Source organism: Lampris incognitus, chromosome 17 (genome assembly GCF_029633865.1).
Source record: "Lampris incognitus isolate fLamInc1 chromosome 17, fLamInc1.hap2, whole genome shotgun sequence".
Taxonomy (NCBI): domain Eukaryota; kingdom Metazoa; phylum Chordata; class Actinopteri; order Lampriformes; family Lampridae; genus Lampris; species Lampris incognitus.
The window spans coordinates 5,893,634-5,913,138 of NC_079227.1; the positions used below are offsets into that span (position 1 = coordinate 5,893,634).

A 19,505-nucleotide genomic window follows, 5' to 3' on the forward strand; every position below is an offset into this window, starting at 1 on the left:
TCTACCCGTTATCCTGTCTTACTGATCAACCTGTTATTTGGTTATCTATCTGTTATCCTGTCTTACTGATCAACCTGTTATTTGGTTATCTATCTGTTATCCTGTCTTAATTATAAACTTGTTATCTGGGCATCTACCTGTTATCCTGTCTTAATTATAAACTTGTTATCTGGGCATCTACCTGTTATCCTGTCTTAATTATAAACTTGTTATCTGGTCATCTACCTGTTATCCTGTCTTAATCGTCAACCTGTTATCTGGTCATCTACCTGTTATCTTGTCTTAATTGTCAACCTTTTGGTACGCCTTTTTCCATGATCATAAAATCTGACCGACTGCCCTGACACACTGGTTGTCTATGGTGAATATATGAATCGAACCAAAGTGAAGAATGTCTTGAAAGACCAATATCACAAAGTTTTTCATACATGGAGGGTTAGGTTATTTCATACAGGAGGGTTGCATCAATCTGTTATCTGGTTATCTACCTGTTATCCTGTCTTAATTATAAACTTGTTATCTGGTCATCTACCTGTTATCTTGTCTTAATTGTCAACCTTTTGGTAAACGTTTTTCCATGATCATAAAATCTGACTGGCTGCCCTGACACACTGGCGTCTATGGTGAATATATGAATCGAACCAAAGTGAAGAACGTCTTGAAAGACCAATATCCCAAAGTTTTTCATACATGGAGGGTTGCATCAATCTGTTATCTGGTTATCTACCCGTTATCCTGTCTTACTGATCAACCTGTTATTTGGTTATCTATCTGTTATCCTGTCTTACTGATCAACCTGTTATTTGGTTATCTATCTGTTATCCTGTCTTAATTATAAACTTGTTATCTGGGCATCTACCTGTTATCCTGTCTTAATTATAAACTTGTTATCTGGTCATCTACCTGTTATCCTGTCTTAATCGTCAACCTGTTATCTGGTCATCTACCTGTTATCTTGTCTTAATTGTCAACCTTTTGGTACGCCTTTTTCCATGATCATAAAATCTGACTGACTGCCCTGACACACTGGCGTCTATGGTGAATATATGAATCGAACCAAAGTGAAGAACGTCTTGAAAGACCAATATCACAAAGTTTTTCAAGGTGGAGGTAGTGCTCAACCGCGTCAGATGCCTCAGCAAGATCTATAAATATTGCGTCTGTAAGCATATTGCCATTATCTAACTCAGTGTTTCACCACCCAGTCCTCAAGGAACCCCCATTCTGCAGATTTTCATTGCAACCCTGCATAGGTAGGCCCGCTTGTACTTACTCGCCCAATCATCTCGCAGCACTTAATTATGCAAGGTGTGCAACATCTGACAAAATTCATTGCTGATTGGTTGAATAACTACAAACAGGTACCTATTCAGGGTTGCAAAGAAAATATGCAGGATAGGGGGGGTTCCTTGAGGACTGGGTTGAGAAACACCACTCTAACTCTTGTCTTAATCGTCGACCTGCTATCCTGTCCAATCGTCTGTTATCTTGTCTAATTAGCTACCAGCTGCGTTCCCTAAACGGCTGCAGACGTTTGGACGTGCCGGTGGCTAAAATGGACAGCAACTGGCGAGCACCAAAACCTGGGGGCACCTCAGCGGGGCTGGGGCATCAGCCACAGAACGCTGGTGGCTCCGGACCCTGTACCAAGTCCCAACATTAAATATTTAAGAGTTCACGATGTGTATGACCCCCAAAACAAAGCGTTCTTAGGTTACTGCAGGACGTTGGTAGAGAACTTAACGAGGGACGCCTGCAAAACGGTGACATAGCTCAGCCTTATAAACAGGAGGGGAGGGGGGGGGAATCAAATAGCCTGCTGACGTTAGCGTCCAGCTAGCTTAGCAGTCCAAGTCTCTTCGCCTCAAACACGGTATAAAAGAAACATCTACCCCCCCATATAAGGTAACATTAACCGACACGCAAACCTCCTTTTCCAAACAGCACGGTTCGGCAAACTAGCGACGCTACCTCATGCCCAGGAGCGACGCCGTTGCGGCTAGCTTGCCGATGCTAATAGCGTCGGCTAACGCGGTAAGCTAGCCGGACCTGCGCACTATGGTTTCTGCATCGACGACCTCGAAAATAACCACCGCCGATCCACGACGGCACCCAGACGGCCGCGGCATTGAGGTTAACCGTTTCCCGGACGCCGCGGGCATCGAGCCGGCGTTACTCACCTCTGGAATCACATAGGAAGAGGGGCTAGCGCGCTAGCTAGCCTGCTAAAGTGCTTCAGTGCCAGTCCTTTTTTCCTAGCTTTGTGAGGCATCCGCCGGGGCCACGGAAAAAAACACCCGACGCCTGAGCAGACGACCACGTAAATGGCGGACAACGAGCTGCACTGCCTATAACCTGCTGATGTGGTGAATAAGCAGCGAGGGTCTTTAAATGTAAACCTTGGCGTGCGGGAGGATTTTCAGTCTCGACGCGCCGTGGAGTCCGCTGCCTGACGGTCGGCCATTTTGCTGCTCAGCGTGGAGCGTCTGTAGCGAGCAGCCCGCAAACTCTTGCTTCACACCAGCAGGGATGCTTAAAGCCTGCTTATTTCATATAAGGGGAGAGGCGGGGAAGCCTGCTTATTTCGCGTGGGGAGAGATGCACAAAATCTGGTTATTTTGCATAAGGAGACATACATGGGGGGTTAGGTGATTTCATACAGGAGGGTTGCATGAAAGTCTGTTTATTTCATATTAGAGCTGCATAAAGTCTGCTTACTTCATATAAGGAGAGATGAATGCAAGGCTGGTCATTTCCTATGGGGGGGGTTGCATTAAATTATAGCTATTTCTTTGAATGCATGGCTGGCAGGGTAGTTATTTCACATCAGGACGGATTTGTGAAAGTTGCAATCTGACTATCATTTACTTTTTGCAGAAAGTGGCAAGACAACAGACTGGAGTGGCGTCTGTAGGGAGCAGCCTGTAAACTCTTACTTCACACCAGCAGGGATGCTTAAAGCCTGCTTATTTCACATAGGGAGAGATGCACAAAATCTGGTTATTTTACATTAGGAGACATACATGGGGGGTTAGGTGATTTCATACAGGAGGGTTGCATGAAAGTCTGTTTATTTCATATTAGAGCTGCATAAAGTCTGCTTACTTCATATAAGGAGAGATGAATGCAAGGCTGGTCATTTCCTATGGGGGGGGTTGCATTAAATTATAGCTATTTCTTTGAATGCATGGCTGGCAGGGTAGTTATTTCACATCAGGACGGATTTGTGAAAGTTGCAATCTGACTATCATTTACTTTTTGCAGAAAGTGGCAAGACAACAGACTGGAGTGGCGTCTGTAGGGAGCAGCCTGTAAACTCTTACTTCACACCAGCAGGGATGCTTAAAGCCTGCTTATTTCACATAGGGAGAGATGCACAAAATCTGGTTATTTTACATTAGGAGACATAAATGGGGGGTTAGGTGATTTCATACAGGAGGGTTGCATAAAAGTGTGTTTATTTCATATTAGAGCTGCATAAAGTCTGCTTACTTCATATAAGGAGAGATGAATGCAAGGCTGGTCATTTCCTATGGGGGGGGGTTTGCATTAAATTCTAGCTATTTCATTAAATGCATGGCTGGCAGGGTAGTTATTTCACATCAGGACAGATTTGTGAAAGTTGCAATCTGACTATCATTTACTTTTTGATATAAACTTTAATACTGTCATATAAACTTCAGGGTAGTCCCTTCGCTCTGTCATATGCACTATTTCAGCAGAAAGTGGCAAGACAACAGACTGGAGTGTGGCAGAAGTTTGCAGTTTGAATACACAAGATTTATAGGTGACGTATACCATTATCATTTATTCTTGGTAGAATGGCTCCAAGAAAGAGCACGGCAAAGAAAAGAAAAACAGAGGAGACCGAGGAAGGACAGAGAGATGGAGATGACAGCGGAGCTCCAGGAGACCTGACTGCAGACAAAATGCCTGAAAGGAAGGAAGAGACCAGGCGAGGCAAGCTGGGAAATAAGAAATATATTGGAGCTCATGTTGGGATTCAAGGTGACTTTTTCAAACACATCTCCCTAAAGTTTCACACTTAGATGGACAGACCTGCACAGGCTTACAGGCTAATAAGGTCCTTATACTGCAATATATTTGATACAATATTGTGATCTGCCATCATTTACCCCTCCTGTGTTTGTCTGATCCCTGGTCTGCAGGAGGGATATGGAAAGCAGTAGAATCCTGCACAGAGATGGGCGGCCGTAGTTTTGCACTGTTTCTGGGATCACAGCGTTCATGGAAGAGACCCGCCTTGGACCCAAAAGCAGCTGCAAAGTTTCAGGAGCAATGTTCCCTTCAGGGTTTAGACCCCGCTCATATCCTACCTCATGGTTCCTACCTGATGAACTGCGGATCTCCTAAAGAGGGTTTGTGTGACCTATAGAGGATGGATGGACAGACACATGCATACATACATACATAAAAGGGTGGCTGGACAGACAGACAGACAAACAGACATGTAGATAAACAGATCGATAGATACCGGTAGATGGACAGACAGCTAGATAGATTGGTAGATGGATAGGTACTGGAAGACAGACAGATGGACAGATACCGATAGACAGATGCAAACTGATGGACGGATACAGATGGATGGATACAGACAGACAGACATAGGTAGATTCATGTTTGTTTGTCTCTGTGTTGTGTACTGTGATCCATCCAGATGTGTATGAGAAGAGCCAGGCCTTGTTGGTGGATGAGCTGAGTCGCTGTAGCGCTCTGGGCCTCCATCTCTACAACTTCCACCCCGGCTCCTCCCTGGGCTCCATCAGCACCCAGCAATGCATTGAGAGAATAGCAGGGGCCATAAACTACGCCCACCAGCAGGTTCCCGCGGTGGTCACAGGTATCGTGGTTAACAGGGGGAAGAAAGCTTGTGTGTCAGCCCTCAGGGACGGGGGCCAGACACAAATAACAAAGGGAAAAACAAATGATCATAAAAACTCAAATTTAACGAGATGACCTAAATTTTGGTCAGGTTGGCCGTTTGGGATTGTACATTTCAGTGTGTCATATTGAACATTTAAAACTGGGCAGTAGATCTTGATTCACCTGATTTCACTGGTGTGCTGCAATTCTGGGTCACACCACATTATTTTAGATTTTCCTATTCAATTATTTCTGACCGGTGGACCTTATCACATTTTGAATACGTAGACACAGAAATTCTCTGATTCTTTTTTCGAGATATTCTTAGATACCCTGCGCTTACTCTGTACTTTTACACCAAAAGCATCACAAGCATCGGGGATGAAAGTTCGCTCAACCTGCACTGCAGACATCAAGTTTGGTTATGTTCCACAGCCTGCCAAGTTTGTTGTAAAGATTTTACCAAAGGAAGAAATGCTGGTCTGGAATTGGTTGCTGCTTCAGTACATTATGATTAATAATAATTTAATCATTAAGTTGCATAAAGTTAATCTTGGCTCAACTTCAAATGGTCGCCATTGGGCTTTGGCATCATACTGCCCTTAGGTCACCAGCTCTCATAGAGAATAACTAGCTAATGGCTGCTGTAGGGATAGGGGTTATTAATACATCCAACCACCAGAGGGCAGAAACGACTAGTGTTCTTACCCGTAAGCTACACTTGTATTGTCTTGATTAGACAGTAGGTTTTTGGAGTGCAGGAAAGTGCACACAGGTGGACTATATCTTATGCAGGGGGCACAATCTGAAAGGGATTGAAGACTGCAAGGTGGTGACAGGAGAGAACGTAGCTAGCCAGTATTGGATGGTGGTCTGCAGGATGACGTTGGAGATCAAGAAGAGGAAGAGAGTGAAGGCGGAGCCGAAGATCAAATGGTGCAAGTTGAAGAAAGAAGACTGTTGTGTGGAGTTCAGGGATGAGTTAAGACAGAGACTGGGTGGTAGTGAAGATTTGCCGGATGGCTGTTAACTCTTGCTGGTACCCTTCTTTCGCAAATCACTCCTGACACTCTTTTCCACCCTGCCTTCATGCTCTTCTTCACCTCTCTGCCACACTCCCTGTTACTTTAAACATCCATCCATCCATCCATTATCTGAACTGCTTACCGCTTATCCTGCTCTCAGGGTCGCGGGGATGCTGAAGCCTATCCCAGCAGTCACTGGGCAGCAAGTGGGGAGACACCCTGGACATGCCGCCAGTTCATCACAGGACCGACACACACATATATATATACACACACACACACACACACACATATTCATACCTTGGGACAATTTAGCAATGCCGATTCACCTTACCGACATGTCTTTGGACTGTGGGAGGAAACCGGAGCCCCCGGAGGAAACCAACGCAGACACGGGGAGAAGATGCAAAGTCCACACAGAGGACAACCTGGGATGACCACCAAGGTTGGACTACCCCGGGGCTCAAACCCAGGACCTTCTTGCTGTGAGGCGACCGTGCTAATCACTGCGCCACCGTGCCGCCTTACTTTGAACAGGTGACCCCAAATATTTAATCCCATATGCCTTCGTCACCTCTAATCCTTGCATCCTCACCATTATGCTGTCCTCTCTCTCATTCATGCATATGTATTCCTTCTTGCTCCTCCTGACTTTCATACCTCTTCTTTCCAGTGCATACCTCCACTTCTCCTGGCTCTCCTTAACATGCACCTTACTCTTGCTACAGATCACAATGTCATCCATGAACATTATCTTCCACGGAGAAGCCTGTCTGATCTCATCCGTCAACCGTCCATCACCATTGCAAACAAGAAAGGGCTCAGAGCCGATCCTTGATGTAATCCCACCTCCACCTAGAACCTATCTAATAATATTGATAATAATCATTACATTGATATAGCGCTTTTCTAGACACCCAAAGCACTTCACATTGAAGGGGGTAACTCACCTCAACCACCACCAATGTGTAGCACCCACCTGAGTGATCCATGGCAGCCATTTTGCGCCAGAACGCTCACCACACATCAGCTTGAGGTGGAGAGGGAGGAATCATCGAGGCAATTGACCTTTCGCAAAGTCCCGCCCCCCTTAGTTACTGTTGCTATGCCCGTCAAGCATTTCAGAACTATCCAGGAAGTAGCCGGAAAACACCAAAACATGAAGGAAGAAATCAGCGCATTGTGTGGGTAAAAGTAACAGTAATAATACGTTAGCTGTATTAGCTATCAATACTAGCTAGTAGCTAGCTTAGCTTGGAGCAGACAGGTATTTTTGTTGATTTTGGATGGATTAAGCTGGCCATGGGGTCTGCTATTCTGTGAAATCTATTGCCGACATTGCGCTTCTTGGGTTCTGGGTTTTGGGAAGGGAAAGAAAATTACACCCCCTCCAAACTTTTCAGATATCTAGTATCCAATTTGCAGATCCCATAGGCACACTGTTTCAGCATTTTGTTGTGTGTTTGAAAGCTTGACGGACCGTTGCTAAGGTAGGATTGGACAAGCACCGTTCTGGGGCGGTACTTTGCGAAAGGTCAATTGCATGGGGGGATGACTAGGTGGCCAAATGGAGAGAGCCAGATTGGCAATTTTGCCAGGACACCAGGGAACCTCCTGCTCTTTGCGATAAGTGCCATGGGATCTGGGATCTTTAGTGACCACAGTGAGTAAGGACCTCAGTTTAACATCTCAATCAAAGGACGACATCTCCTACAGCACAGTGTCCCCGTCACTGCCCTGTGATGGCCTGGTGGCCTGTCCAGGGTATCTCTCCGCCTGCCGCCCAATGACTGCTGGGATAGGTTCCAGCATCCCCATGACCCTGAGAGCAGGATAAGCGGTTAAGATAATGGATTTTTTTTTTAGAGGGAGGGAAGACTGCCCCCTACGGGCCCACCAACACCACTTTCGGCAGCAACGCAGTTTTCCCGGGAGTCTCCCATCCAAGTACTAGCCAAGACCATGCCTACTTAGCTTCTGTCATTGGGCAGAGCGAGGGTACATGTTGTTATGGCTGCCATCATTCCAACCTCACACTTCACCACTATCACACTCCTCATACATATCCTGTACCACTCCTACATACGTACTTCTCTGTCACTCCTGACTTCCTCATACAATACCACACCTCCTCTCTCGGCACCCTGTCATATGCTTTCTCTAAATCTAATCTAACCTTCTCTATACTTCTCCAACATTCTCAAAGCAAACATCACATCTGTAGTGCTCCTTTGTGGCATGAAACCATACTGCTGCTCGCTAATCGTCACCTCTCCTCTTAACCTAGCTTCTATAACTCTTTCCCATATCTTCATGCTGTGGCTGATCAACTTTATACCTCTGTAGTTGTTACAGTTCTGCACATCTCCCTTATTCTTGAAAATCGGTACCAGTATGCTTCTTCTCCACTCCTCAGCATCCTCTCACTTTCCAAGATTGTGTTAAACAATCTAGTTAAAAACTCCACTGCCACCTCTCCTAAACACCTCCATGCCTCCACAGGTATGTCATCAGGACCAACCGCCTTTCCACTCTTCATCCTCTTCATAGCTGCCCTCACTTCCTCCTTGCTAATCCACCGCACTTCCTGATTCACTATCCCCACATCATCCAACCTTCTCTCATTTTCTTCATTCATCAGCTCCTCCAAGTACTCCTTCCATCTTCTAAACATACTCTCCTCGCTTGTCAGCACATTTCCAACTCTACCCTTGATCGCCCTAACCTGCTGCACATCCTTCCCTGCTTGTTCCCTCGGTCTAGCCAATCGGTACAAGTCCCTTTCTCCTTTCTTAGTGTCTAACCTGTCATACAACTCACCATACGCCTTTTCCTTTGCCACCTTTCTCCTTGCTTAACACTGCATCTCCTTGTACTCCTGTCCACTTTCTTCATCTCTCTGTCTATTCCACGTCTTCTTTGCCAACCTCTTCCTCTGTATACTTTGCTGTACTTCCTCATTCCACCACTAAGTCTCCTTGTCTTATTCCCCTTCCACCTGGTCTCTTGCAAACACAGTATGCCTACCTTTCTTCTTTCCATCATATCAGCCAGCTCTCTCCCTTTACCAGTCATAGGGTCAACATACAAAGTTCCAACTCTCACCTCCTGGACATGCCTTCCCCCAAGCATAATTTCCACCAGCACCCTGCTGGCCAACAGTACCAATGGCGGTCATTGGTAACCCAGGCCTCGACCGATCCAGTATGGAAATCTGATTTCTGATCTGCATATTTGATTTGGCAAAGATTTTACGCCAGGTGCCCTTCCTGACCCAACCCTCCCCATTTATCCGGGCTTGGGACCGGCACTAAGAATGCACCAGCTTGTGCATCCTCAGTGGCTGGGCTTAAGTTTTATTACAGTGGTTAATAATAATATTGGAAGAGCCGCAGTTTCTTCAGTTTATATTAAAAACATTACAGCTGCGTTAGGCACTTGTGACGCTTCTGGTGTGAGCGCTGAGTTAGCCCTCCTAATTTTAGAAAACTAGTGCAGTGCCTGCTCCGGTCTAATCCCCACTCCAACCACAATGTGGGTTGCAATGGCAAAGTTAAGTCAATTTTTTTTGTTTTTGTATAGCCCAATATCACAAATTACAAATTTGCCTCAAGGGGCTTTACAGCAACACAACATCCTTTCCTTAGCCCCTCACATCACATAAGGAGCAACTCCCTAAAAAAAAACCCAAAAAAAAACCCTTCAACAGGGAGAAAAGATAGGAAGAAACCTCAGGGAGAGCAACAGAGGAGGGATCTCTCTCCCAAGATGGATAACATGCAATGGCTGTTGTGTTTACACAATTTACAGAATACAACATTGAAAGAGGATAACAGAATTATATGAATTATAAAATATATATGTGAAGTCGATCGGATGAATGGTTGTCGAGAAAATCGACAGACAGACAGACATAAGGACAAAGACTCCCTCCATTTTAGTTAGATTTACAATGTCAGTTTTTATGCTTTTTCCCCCCTTTTTCACCCAATTGTATCTGGCTAATTACCCCACTCTTCCCGAGCCGTCCCGGTTGCTGCTCCATCCCCTCTGCTGATCCGGGGAGGGCTGCAGACTACCACATGTCTCCTTCGATACATGTGGTGTCACCAGCTGCTTCTTTTCACCTGACAGTGAGGAGTTTCGCCAGGGGCATGTAGCGCGTGGGAGGATCACGCTATTCCCTCCAGTTCCCCCATCCCCCTGAACAGGCACCCCAACCAACCAGAGGAGGCACTAGTGCAGTGATCAGGACACATACCCACATCCGGCTTCCCACCCGCAGACACAGCCAATTGTGTCTGGAGGGACGGCCGACCAAGTGGGAGGTAACACGGGGATTTGAACCGTCGATCCCCGTGTTGGTAGGCATGAAATAGACCGCCACGTCACCCAGACGCCCCGTTTTTATGCTTTTATGTGAAAATGCTAACTACTCAGTTTCTTTTGTGGTGCAGACTTCATTGGCTAATAATAACTTGACAAGAGTAGCTTGACCAACAGATATCCTGAGAAAGCTGTAAATAAATGAATAGAAATAAGGCCTCCTAACACACCGTTGTTACACCTGCCCTTCAAGCAGCCAACATCAGAGACTGCACCAGTCTCCCCAATGTGGCAGCCTTACTGGGAAGGAGAGGATGGTAGATAGATAGGCGTGCTTAAATTTGGGTTTTGTTTCCTTTCTGTTTTGACTCCAACGCTTGTCTTTTTCTCTTGCTCCTCCACGACGGCAGTGCTGGAGAACATGAGCGGCCAGGGGAACACGGTAGGTGGTGATTTCAGCGAGCTGAAGGCCATCATAGACCAGGTGAGGGACCGGAGCCGGGTGGGAGTGTGTCTGGATACCTGCCACGCTTTTGCCGCTGGTAAGCAAACCACACCTGAAATGGATTCTCAAAAAAAACAACAACACACAAACCAACAACGGGACACTGTATGTGTAGGCTATAGAGACATGCTTTTGTATTGGAGCTGGGCAGTATCTGCATATAACATGGTGACATGAGACAAGATATGATGTGGGATTTTGGTTCTGGTAATATGGTGATATAGCTTAAACGTTGTCATTCCCTGGTCATAAACCTGCAGTGCAGAAGTTTTGTCTCCCCTTTAGGCAGTGAGAGTAATTACTTCTCTTTCAGGTCTCTCCAACGAGGAAAATCTACACCAATGGTTACCCGTGTTTGTCCTCGCCATCGATGCTTTCTTTCTTTCTTTTTTTTTGGCTTTAATCCTTCCTCTGAACGCTAAGTTTCCTTTTTTCTCTGAAGCATCTGAAACTTTTGTTGGACGTGTCATGGGTTTTTCCACCATTGCTCCCAGAAAGCCGTGAAGGCAAGCCAGCCAGAGGCATGCGAACGCTCTCGTCACACGGGAGTTCAGCTCCGATGATGATGATGTTCATCTATCCATTTTCCAAACCGCTGATCCTACTCAGGGTGGCGGGGATGCTGGCGCCTATCCCAACAGTCGTGATGATGATGGATTACATTTATATAGCACTTTCTCTAGACAACCAGAGCGCTTCATACTGAAGGGGGGAAACTCACCTCAACCACCACCAATGTGTAGCACCACCTGGGTGATGCACAGCAGCCATTTTGCACCAGAACGCTCATTACACATCACTTTGAGGTGGAGAGGGAGGGAATCATTAAGCCAAATACACGGGGGGATGATTAGGTGGCCAGATGGAGAGAGCCAGTTTGGGAATTTTGCCAGGACACCGGGGGCCCCCTACTCTTTGCGTTAAGTACCATGGGATCCTGTCCGAAGGACAGCATCTCCTACAGCACAGTGTCCCCATCACTGCACTGGGGCGTTGCCATTTGATTTGTATTGTTTTAATTAGGACCAGAAGGATGACTGCACTCTACTGGCCCACGAACACCACTTGCAGCAGCAACTCATTTTCTCGGGAGGTCTCCCATCCAAGCACTAGCCAAGCCCATACCTGCTTAGCTTCCGTCATACAGCAGAGCTAGAGCACAGGCATGTGAATGCTTTTATCACATGGAAGTTCAGCTCTGGCAAAGCAATCATAGCTGGCTGATGTAAAACTCATCACTACGCATCACATCTGGTGTGCCAGAGCAGGAATGCAGTGTGAACATGTTGTCCCAGACACCAGATTTAAAACTCTGGTATACTGTGAAACACAGAGATTTGCCTGTCAGTGATAGGCTTAATCATCATTGTGTGAGCTCATTTGGCAAGGTCTTGAATGTCATGAACATTCATTGATATGGGGCGGCACGGTGGCCCCGTGGTTAGCACTGTTGCCTCACGGCAAGAAGGTCCTGGGTTCGAACCCCAGGCCATCCCAGGTCCTTTCTGTGTGGAGTTTGAATGTTTACCCCATGTCTGTGTGGGTTTCCTCCGGGTGCTCCGGTTTCCTCCCACCGCCTAAAAGACATGTATGTTAGGGTTAATACTCCTGCCTGTGCCCCTGAGCAAGGCAATGGAAAGAAGAACTGGAGTTGGTCCCCTGGCACTGCAGCCGCCCACCGCTCCTATACCATAGGATGGGTTAAATGCAGAGAACAAACTCATTGGAAGAACACAATTCATTGTGAGTTACAGTGACAAAATAAAGTGGCTCTCTTTCTTTCTTCTGCACTCTAGCTTCAAAAGAATTTGAATACAAGAATGGAAATGAGAGATGAATTTTATTCATGCCTGTTTGGGAATCTCGTGGATAATTAAGTAATATCACATGAGAGGGAGCGCTGTTCTACTTAATATCAGCATGGCTGTGACTGGGTCGTAGGTACGAGGCCGCATCTTGAGTGTGATACTGCTGGGAACTTATAATAAAATGCCACTCGACTCCAGCGTGATGGGATACCGAGCCAGCACTCCTACACGACACCTGAGTCCAACTCCCGCTGCTCTGCCCCAGCAGCACACCTGCTCCCCAGCTACCGAGAGAACTGTGGGCTCAGACTCCGAGTGAACAGGTACGCCCATGGAAGAGGGGAAAATGTGGAGATGCTAGAGACTACCGAGAAGAGCAGACAGACCACCACTACCTTCAATGATTCTCTGCAATGCCCATTCCTTGGAGAGCCAAGTTGACGAGCTACGAATGAACACCAGACCCCAGAAAGTTTCATCAGTTCATCTGGACACGATGTCTAGTGAGAGAAATGTTTCATCATCATCTAAGTGACCTCTTCAGTCTCAGCTGACTGCAGGTATCCCACCCTTATAAACAACACAGTGGCATAATGACCCAAACCAGCAAACAGTTTCATTTACAAACTGTCGTGACCATTAACTAGAGTTACAATGGCCATGTGTACTGTTCACATCAGATTGGGGAATGGTTGCAATCACAGCATTGTAAGATGGCATCAGACGTACTCTTGCCCCCCCCCCCCCGGTTCAGGGATGTTCGTTCCCTCTTCACATAGATGGCCTCTTTGTCTCCCTGTTCAAACCAGCGTCCTTCCCCATCAAGGATGTGCACATCCTCATCCTTGGAAGAGTGGCCACTGGCCTGTAGATGGTGTATAGACTGTGTAGATGGTGTATAGACTGTGTAGATGGTGTATAGACTGTGTAGATGGTGTAGACTCTGTAGATGGTGTATAGACTGTGTAGATGGTGTAGACTGCGGAGTCCTGGCCTGGCATGTTAGCTCTCCTGTGTTGTGCCATCCTCTTGGCCACCGTCTGTTTGGTTTTCCTGATGTACAAGTCACAGCAGTTCTCCCGGCACTTAACAGCGTACACTATATTGCTCTGTTTGTGCCGGGGGACCCGATCCTTGGGGTAGACCGACTTCTGGTGCAGCGTGTTTTGGGGTTTGAAAGCAACTGAGACGCGGTGTTTGGAAAATACGGGTGTCAGCTTTTCCGACACTCCTGTCACATATGGAATCACCACTGGTTTACACCAAGGCAGCTGTTGTTCTTCTCTCTTCGATCGGCTGGTGCACTGTTTGGGCGTCTTCCTGGCTTTGACAAACGCCCAGTTAGGATAACCACACTTAACCAGGGCCTGTTTAATGTGGGATTTCTCCCCTTCCCTGGCCACTGTGTTGATGGGATGTTGTCAGCTCGGTGGTACAGAGTCCTGATGACTCCTAGTTTGTGCTCTTCAAAGGAGTTGAATCAAGTGCAACTGGACTTGGTTATATATCCGTGAAGACGTTTCGCCTCTCATCCAAGAGGCTTCATCAGTTCGTGCCTTTCTGACGAGACCAAGCTAGTCTGACTGGCTGGTGATGAGACTCAGATATTTAGCCTCTTTGGAGTCGTTATCAGAGCTATAGATGTCAATGGCTCTTTTGTGTTCCGATGTTTAGCAACGACAGTCGTTGGAGGTGATAGTTTCGACTTTGTTAGTGCTCCATTCAGTGGTCATGAGAGTGGTTGGAGCCGTTAGTGACCGACTGTTGTTCTTGGAGGCTAGGCTTCTTGAGTCTCCTGGGTAGAGATGAAAGGACGGCATTGTAAGTGGGAGACAGGTGGCGTCGCAGACCTCCTCCTCTGTCGAGGAATGGTTTTTCCAGTTTCACATAGATGGCTTCCTTCACCCCTCTTTCAAACCATCTATCTTCCCTGTCCAAAATGTGTACGTTGCTGTCCTGGAAGGAGTGTGTCTTCTCCTTTAGGTGTAGATAGACTGCTGAGTCTTGTCCTGAGGAGTCTGGCCTTCTGTGTTGGGCCATCCGTTTGTGTAGTGGTTGTTTGGTTTCTCCTATGTATAGGTCAGTGCAATCCTTATTGCATTGTACAGCATACACCAGATTGCTGTTCTGGGTGTGTGGTACCGGTCTTTGGGATGAACCAGTTTTTGTCAGAGTGTGTTGCTGGGTTTGAAGTATACCGGGATGCAGTGTTTGTTGAAAATTCTCCTGAGTTTCTCGGAGACCCCAGAAACATACGGGATGACTGTGCTATTCCTTCTGTTCCTCTTCTCCTCATCGCTCACCCGGTTGGTCTTTCTGGAAGTATTCACACCCTTTATTATTAATTAATGGTCACGCCCATATTTGCATATGAAACTGATTGTTGGTTTGGTCGTTAGGCCACTGTATTGTTTATAAGGGTGGGGACACCTGCAGTCACTGTATTGTTTATAAGGGTGGGGATACCAGCAGTCACTATTGTTTATAAGGGTGGGGGTACCTGCAGTCACTGTATTGTTTATAAGGGTGGGGATACCAGCAGTCACTGTATTGTTGATAAGGGTGGGGGTACCTGCAGTCACTGTATTGTTTATAAGGGTGGGGACACCTGTAGTCACTGTATTGTTTATAAGGGTGGGGTGCCTGCAGTCACTGTATTGTTTATAAGGGTGGGGACACCTGCAGTCACTGTATTGTTTATAAGGGTGGGGACTCCTGTAGTCACTGTATTGTTTATAAGGGTGGGGGTACCTGCAGTCACTGTATTGTTTATAAGGGTGGGGACACCTGCCATCACTGTATTGTTTATAAGGGTGGGGACACCTGCAGTCACTGTATTGTTTATAAGGGTGGGGGTACCTGCAGTCACTGTATTGTTTATAAGGGTGGGGGTACCTGCAGTCAGCTGAGATTGAAGAGGTCACTTAGATGATGATGAAACGTATCTCCCACTAAACGTTGTGTCCAGATGAACTGATTCAACTTCCTGTGAGATCGTTAATGGAATTAACAGTAATTACCTGTAAAACGGAGCAATACATGTGTATTTAAAAGTCCCAGTGCTGTCATACTCTGTGTTAGCAGTCATGGAATGCCTCTTGTCCAATCAAATTACTTGATCAGTTATTACAAGTAACGGTTAAGTGTGAGTGATGGCTGTTTTAGGCTACGACGTGGCGGCGGATGGCGGCGTGAAGGCCCTGCTGGAGGAGTTTGATAAGACCGTGGGACTGAAATACCTCACAGCCGTCCATCTCAATGACTCCAAAGGTACGATGCCACCACAGTACTCTTCAGCCAATGAGCTGAGAGAGTACACCACGCGCAGGATTTATTGTACGGGGTTAGAAATCACGTTTGTGTTTTCATTTTATGTTTTGTGTGTGTGTGTGTGTGTGCTTGTACTTGCTACATAGTGAGAACCTTACTAGTTATGTAAGGGAGGATCCACAAGGAGGTAAAGAACCACACCAAAGCTATCCAAAGTAGTTGAATCAAGTGCAACTGGACTTGGTCTATATCCGTGAAGACGTTTCGCCTCTCATCCAAGAGGCTTCCTCAGTTCGTGCCTTTCTGACTAGACAAAGCTAGAGAGGCGAAACGTCTTCACGGATATAAACCAAGTCCACTTGCACTTGATTCAGCTCCTTTGGATAACCATGACGACCTGGATTAATGAGAACATTCACAGACAACCACACCAAAGGATTGAATAAAACCACTGACTTAATTTTGTTGGACTTTTTGGACTCAATCAAAAGGTTATGAGGCTAGGGGGCGTCCGGGTAGCGTGGCGGTCTATTCCATTGTCTACCAACAGAGGGATCGCTGGTTTGAATCCCCGTGTTACCTCCAGCTTGGTTTGGCGTCCCTAGAGACACAATTGGCGATGTCTGTGGGTGGGAAGCCGGATGTGGGTATGTGTCCCAGTCGCTGCACTAGCGCCTCCTCTGGTCGGTCGGGGCGCCTGTTCAGGGGGGAGGGGGAACTGGGGGGAATAGCGTGATCCTCCCACACGCTACGTCCCGCTGGTGAAACTCCTCACTGTCAGGTGAAAAGAAGCGGCTGGTGACTCCACATGTATGGGAGGAGGCATGTGGTAGTCTGCAGCCCTTCCCGGATTGGCAGAGGGGGCGGAGCAGCGACCGGGACGGCTCGGAAGAGTGGGGTGATTGGCCAAGTACAATCGGTTGAGGAAAAAAGGGGGAAAGGGGGAACCCCCCCCCCCCAAAAAAAGCTTTGGGAAAACTTGTGGATTTCACAAAGTCCAAACTTAACTGTGCTGTGGTGACGTTCTTCATGCTGTCAGTTCGTCTGTGTGATTTATAGGGAAGCTGGGATGTCACCTGGACCGCCACGAGGACATCGGGAAAGGTCAGATTGGACTCTCGGCCTTCCAGGACATCGTCAACGAGCCCATACTGGATGGCATCCCTCTGATCCTGGAGACGCCGGGACGGTGAGTCGTAGCACTGGGTGAAATCAATATTACAATAATCATTCACCTATTTTTAGATATCGATATATCACAGTGTGGCTTCTGTATTCAAAAGTCACATGTCAAATAATCAAACTGAGATTTGTTTCAATGATGTAAATGACAATTAACTGTGTCTCATGTCAACATGTCACACACGAACTAAACATGCTAAACCATGCTCACGGCAATTTGCATATGAAATCGGGTTGGTGGTTTGGGTCGTTAGGCCACTGTATTGTTTATAAGGGTGGGGACACCTGCAGTCACTGTATTGTTTATAAGGGTGGGGACACCTGCAGTCACTGTATTGTTTATAAGGGTGGGGTACCTGCAGTCACTGTATTGTTTATAAGGGTGGGGACACCTGTAGTAACTGTATTGTTTATAATACAGTCACGTCTCTCTCCAACAGGCCGGGGTTTGAATATGCCGAACAGATCCAGCTTCTGTACTCCCTCTGCAAGAGCCAGTGAAGGAGCCATCTGCTCATCACTTCCCACTGTTAAACCAGCAGAGGACCAAGGATGCAACTCCTGTCGTCCACCATACTGGCCTCGAAGCTTTCAGGTTTTTTATTGTTGTCGTTCCATTGTTCCGGGTTGTTAATGTTGATATAACCACTTTCAAAGAAATATGATTTGTTCACCTTTATCAAAGATGTGTCGAAAGTTCTAATAAAGGCTTGAGAAATAAATTGACTTTTGTTGTTGTTTTCCCTCTTAACCAGTAGAGGGCAGTAAGAATACATGCAGACAGCCTCAAAGTACACAAAAAGTAAATGAAAATATAAAACCGTGCTTCTCATTTTCACCATCCCTCCTCAGTGAGAGATTACTGCCAGGACTGACGAGTCGTCGTTCCTCAGCATGATCTCTCTCTCATATCTGAAACGTATAGTAGCTGAATTAACTTGAGAGTAGGTTAGAAGGGGGAGGAAACAATAAGTGTGTACTTCCTCCTCCTGCTTTTCCAACATGCAACAGATAATCTGATATAAATGGAGATTTGAGTGTGATGTGTGGGTTTGCTGATCACTTCAGATTATTGGCAGTGGATTATCTGCATGTTATATCCTGCTTATTTACATGTTCAACATACAGTGCATCCGGAAGGTATTCACACCCCTTCACTTTCCCCACATTTTGTTATGTTACAGCCTTATTCCAAAATGGATTAAATCCCCTTTTTTTCTCATCAATCTACACACAATGCCCCATAATGACAAAGTGAACAAGGTTTTGTAGAAATTTTTGCAAATTTATTAAAAATAAAAAACTGAAATATTGCATGTACATAAGTATTCACACCCTTTACTCAGTACTTGGTTGAGGCACCCTTGGCAGCGATTACAGCCTCAAGTCTTCTTGGGTATGAAGCTACAAGCTTGGCACACCTATATTTGGGGTATTTCTCCCATTCTTCTCTGCAGATCCTCTCGAGCTCTGTAAGGTTAGATGGGGAGCGTCGCTGCACGGCTATTTTCAGGTCTTTCCAGAGATGTTCAATGGGGTTCAAGTCTGGGCTCTGGCTGGGCCACTCAAGGACATTCACAGACTTGTCCCAAAGCCACTCCTTCATTGTCTTGGCTGTGTGCTTAGGGTCGTTGTCGTGTTGAAAGGTAAACCTTCACCCCAGTCTGAGGTCCTGAGCGCCCTGGAGCAGGTTTTCATCAAGGATCTCTCTGTACTTTGCTCCATTCATCTTTCCCTCGATCCTGACTAGACTCACAGTTCCTGCCGCTGAAGAACATCCCCACAGCATGATGCTGCCACCACCATGCTTCACTGTAGGGATGGTATTAGCAAGGTGATGAGAGGTGCCTGGTTTCCTCCAGACGTGACGTTTGGCATTCAGGCCAAAGAGTTTAATCTTGGTTTCATCAGACCAGAGAATCTTGTTTCTCATGGTCTGAGAGTCCTTTAGGTGCTTTCTGGCAAACTCCAAGCGGGCTGTCATGTGTCTTTTACTGAGCAGAGGCTTCCGTCTGGCCACTCTACCATAAAGGCCTGATTGGTGGAGTGCTGCAGAGATGGTTGTCCTTCTGGAAGGTTCTCCCATCTCCACAGAGGAACGCTGGAGCTCTGTCAGAGTGACCATCGGGTTCTTGGTCACCTCCCTGGCCAAGGCCCTTCTTCCCCGATTGCTCAGTTTGGCTGGGCGGCCAGCTCTAGGAAGAGTCCTGGTGGATCCAAACTTCTTCCATTTACAAATGATGGAGACCACTGTGCTCTTCGGGACTTTCAAAGCTGTAGATTTTTTTTGTACCCTTCCCCAGATCTGTGCCTTGATACAATCCTGTCTCGGATGGCTTGGTTTCTGCTCTGACATGCACTGTCAACAGTGGGACCTTATATAGACAGGTGTGTGCCTTTCCAAATCATGTCTGATCAATTGAATTTACTACAGGTGGACTCCAATCAAGATGTAGAAACATCTCGAAGATGATCAGTGGAAACAGGATGAACCTGAGCTCAATT

The 19,505-nt window shown here is 46.5% G+C and overlaps 2 protein-coding genes across 4 annotated transcripts in view; one reads left to right on the top strand and one right to left on the bottom strand.

The window, feature by feature from the left end:
• The window catches only part of tnrc6ba (trinucleotide repeat containing adaptor 6Ba), a 41,841-nt gene extending 39,393 nt beyond the window's left edge, over positions 1 to 2,448 (bottom strand). For both annotated transcript variants that reach the window (XM_056297269.1, XM_056297268.1), the window contains exon 1: positions 2,181 to 2,448. The gene's annotated coding sequence lies outside the window, so the exon portion shown is untranslated. The remainder of the gene's footprint in view (positions 1 to 2,180) is intronic.
• si:ch211-141o9.10 (probable endonuclease 4) lies at positions 1,802 to 17,707 on the top strand. Of its 2 annotated transcripts, none has more exons than XM_056297272.1 (8): positions 1,802 to 1,905; positions 3,821 to 4,008; positions 4,170 to 4,379; positions 4,679 to 4,861; positions 10,646 to 10,777; positions 15,714 to 15,818; positions 16,878 to 17,007; positions 17,441 to 17,707. In XM_056297272.1, the coding sequence occupies exons 2-8, from the start codon at positions 3,822 to 3,824 to the stop codon at positions 17,499 to 17,501; spliced, it is 1,008 nt and encodes a 335-aa protein (XP_056153247.1). In that variant the 5' UTR covers positions 1,802 to 1,905; position 3,821; the 3' UTR covers positions 17,502 to 17,707. The 2 variants fall into 2 exon arrangements, with proteins under 2 accessions (XP_056153247.1, XP_056153246.1); XM_056297271.1 differs by lacking the exon at positions 1,802 to 1,905 and adding an exon at positions 2,113 to 2,366.
• The last annotated feature ends 1,798 nt before the right edge of the window (positions 17,708 to 19,505 follow it).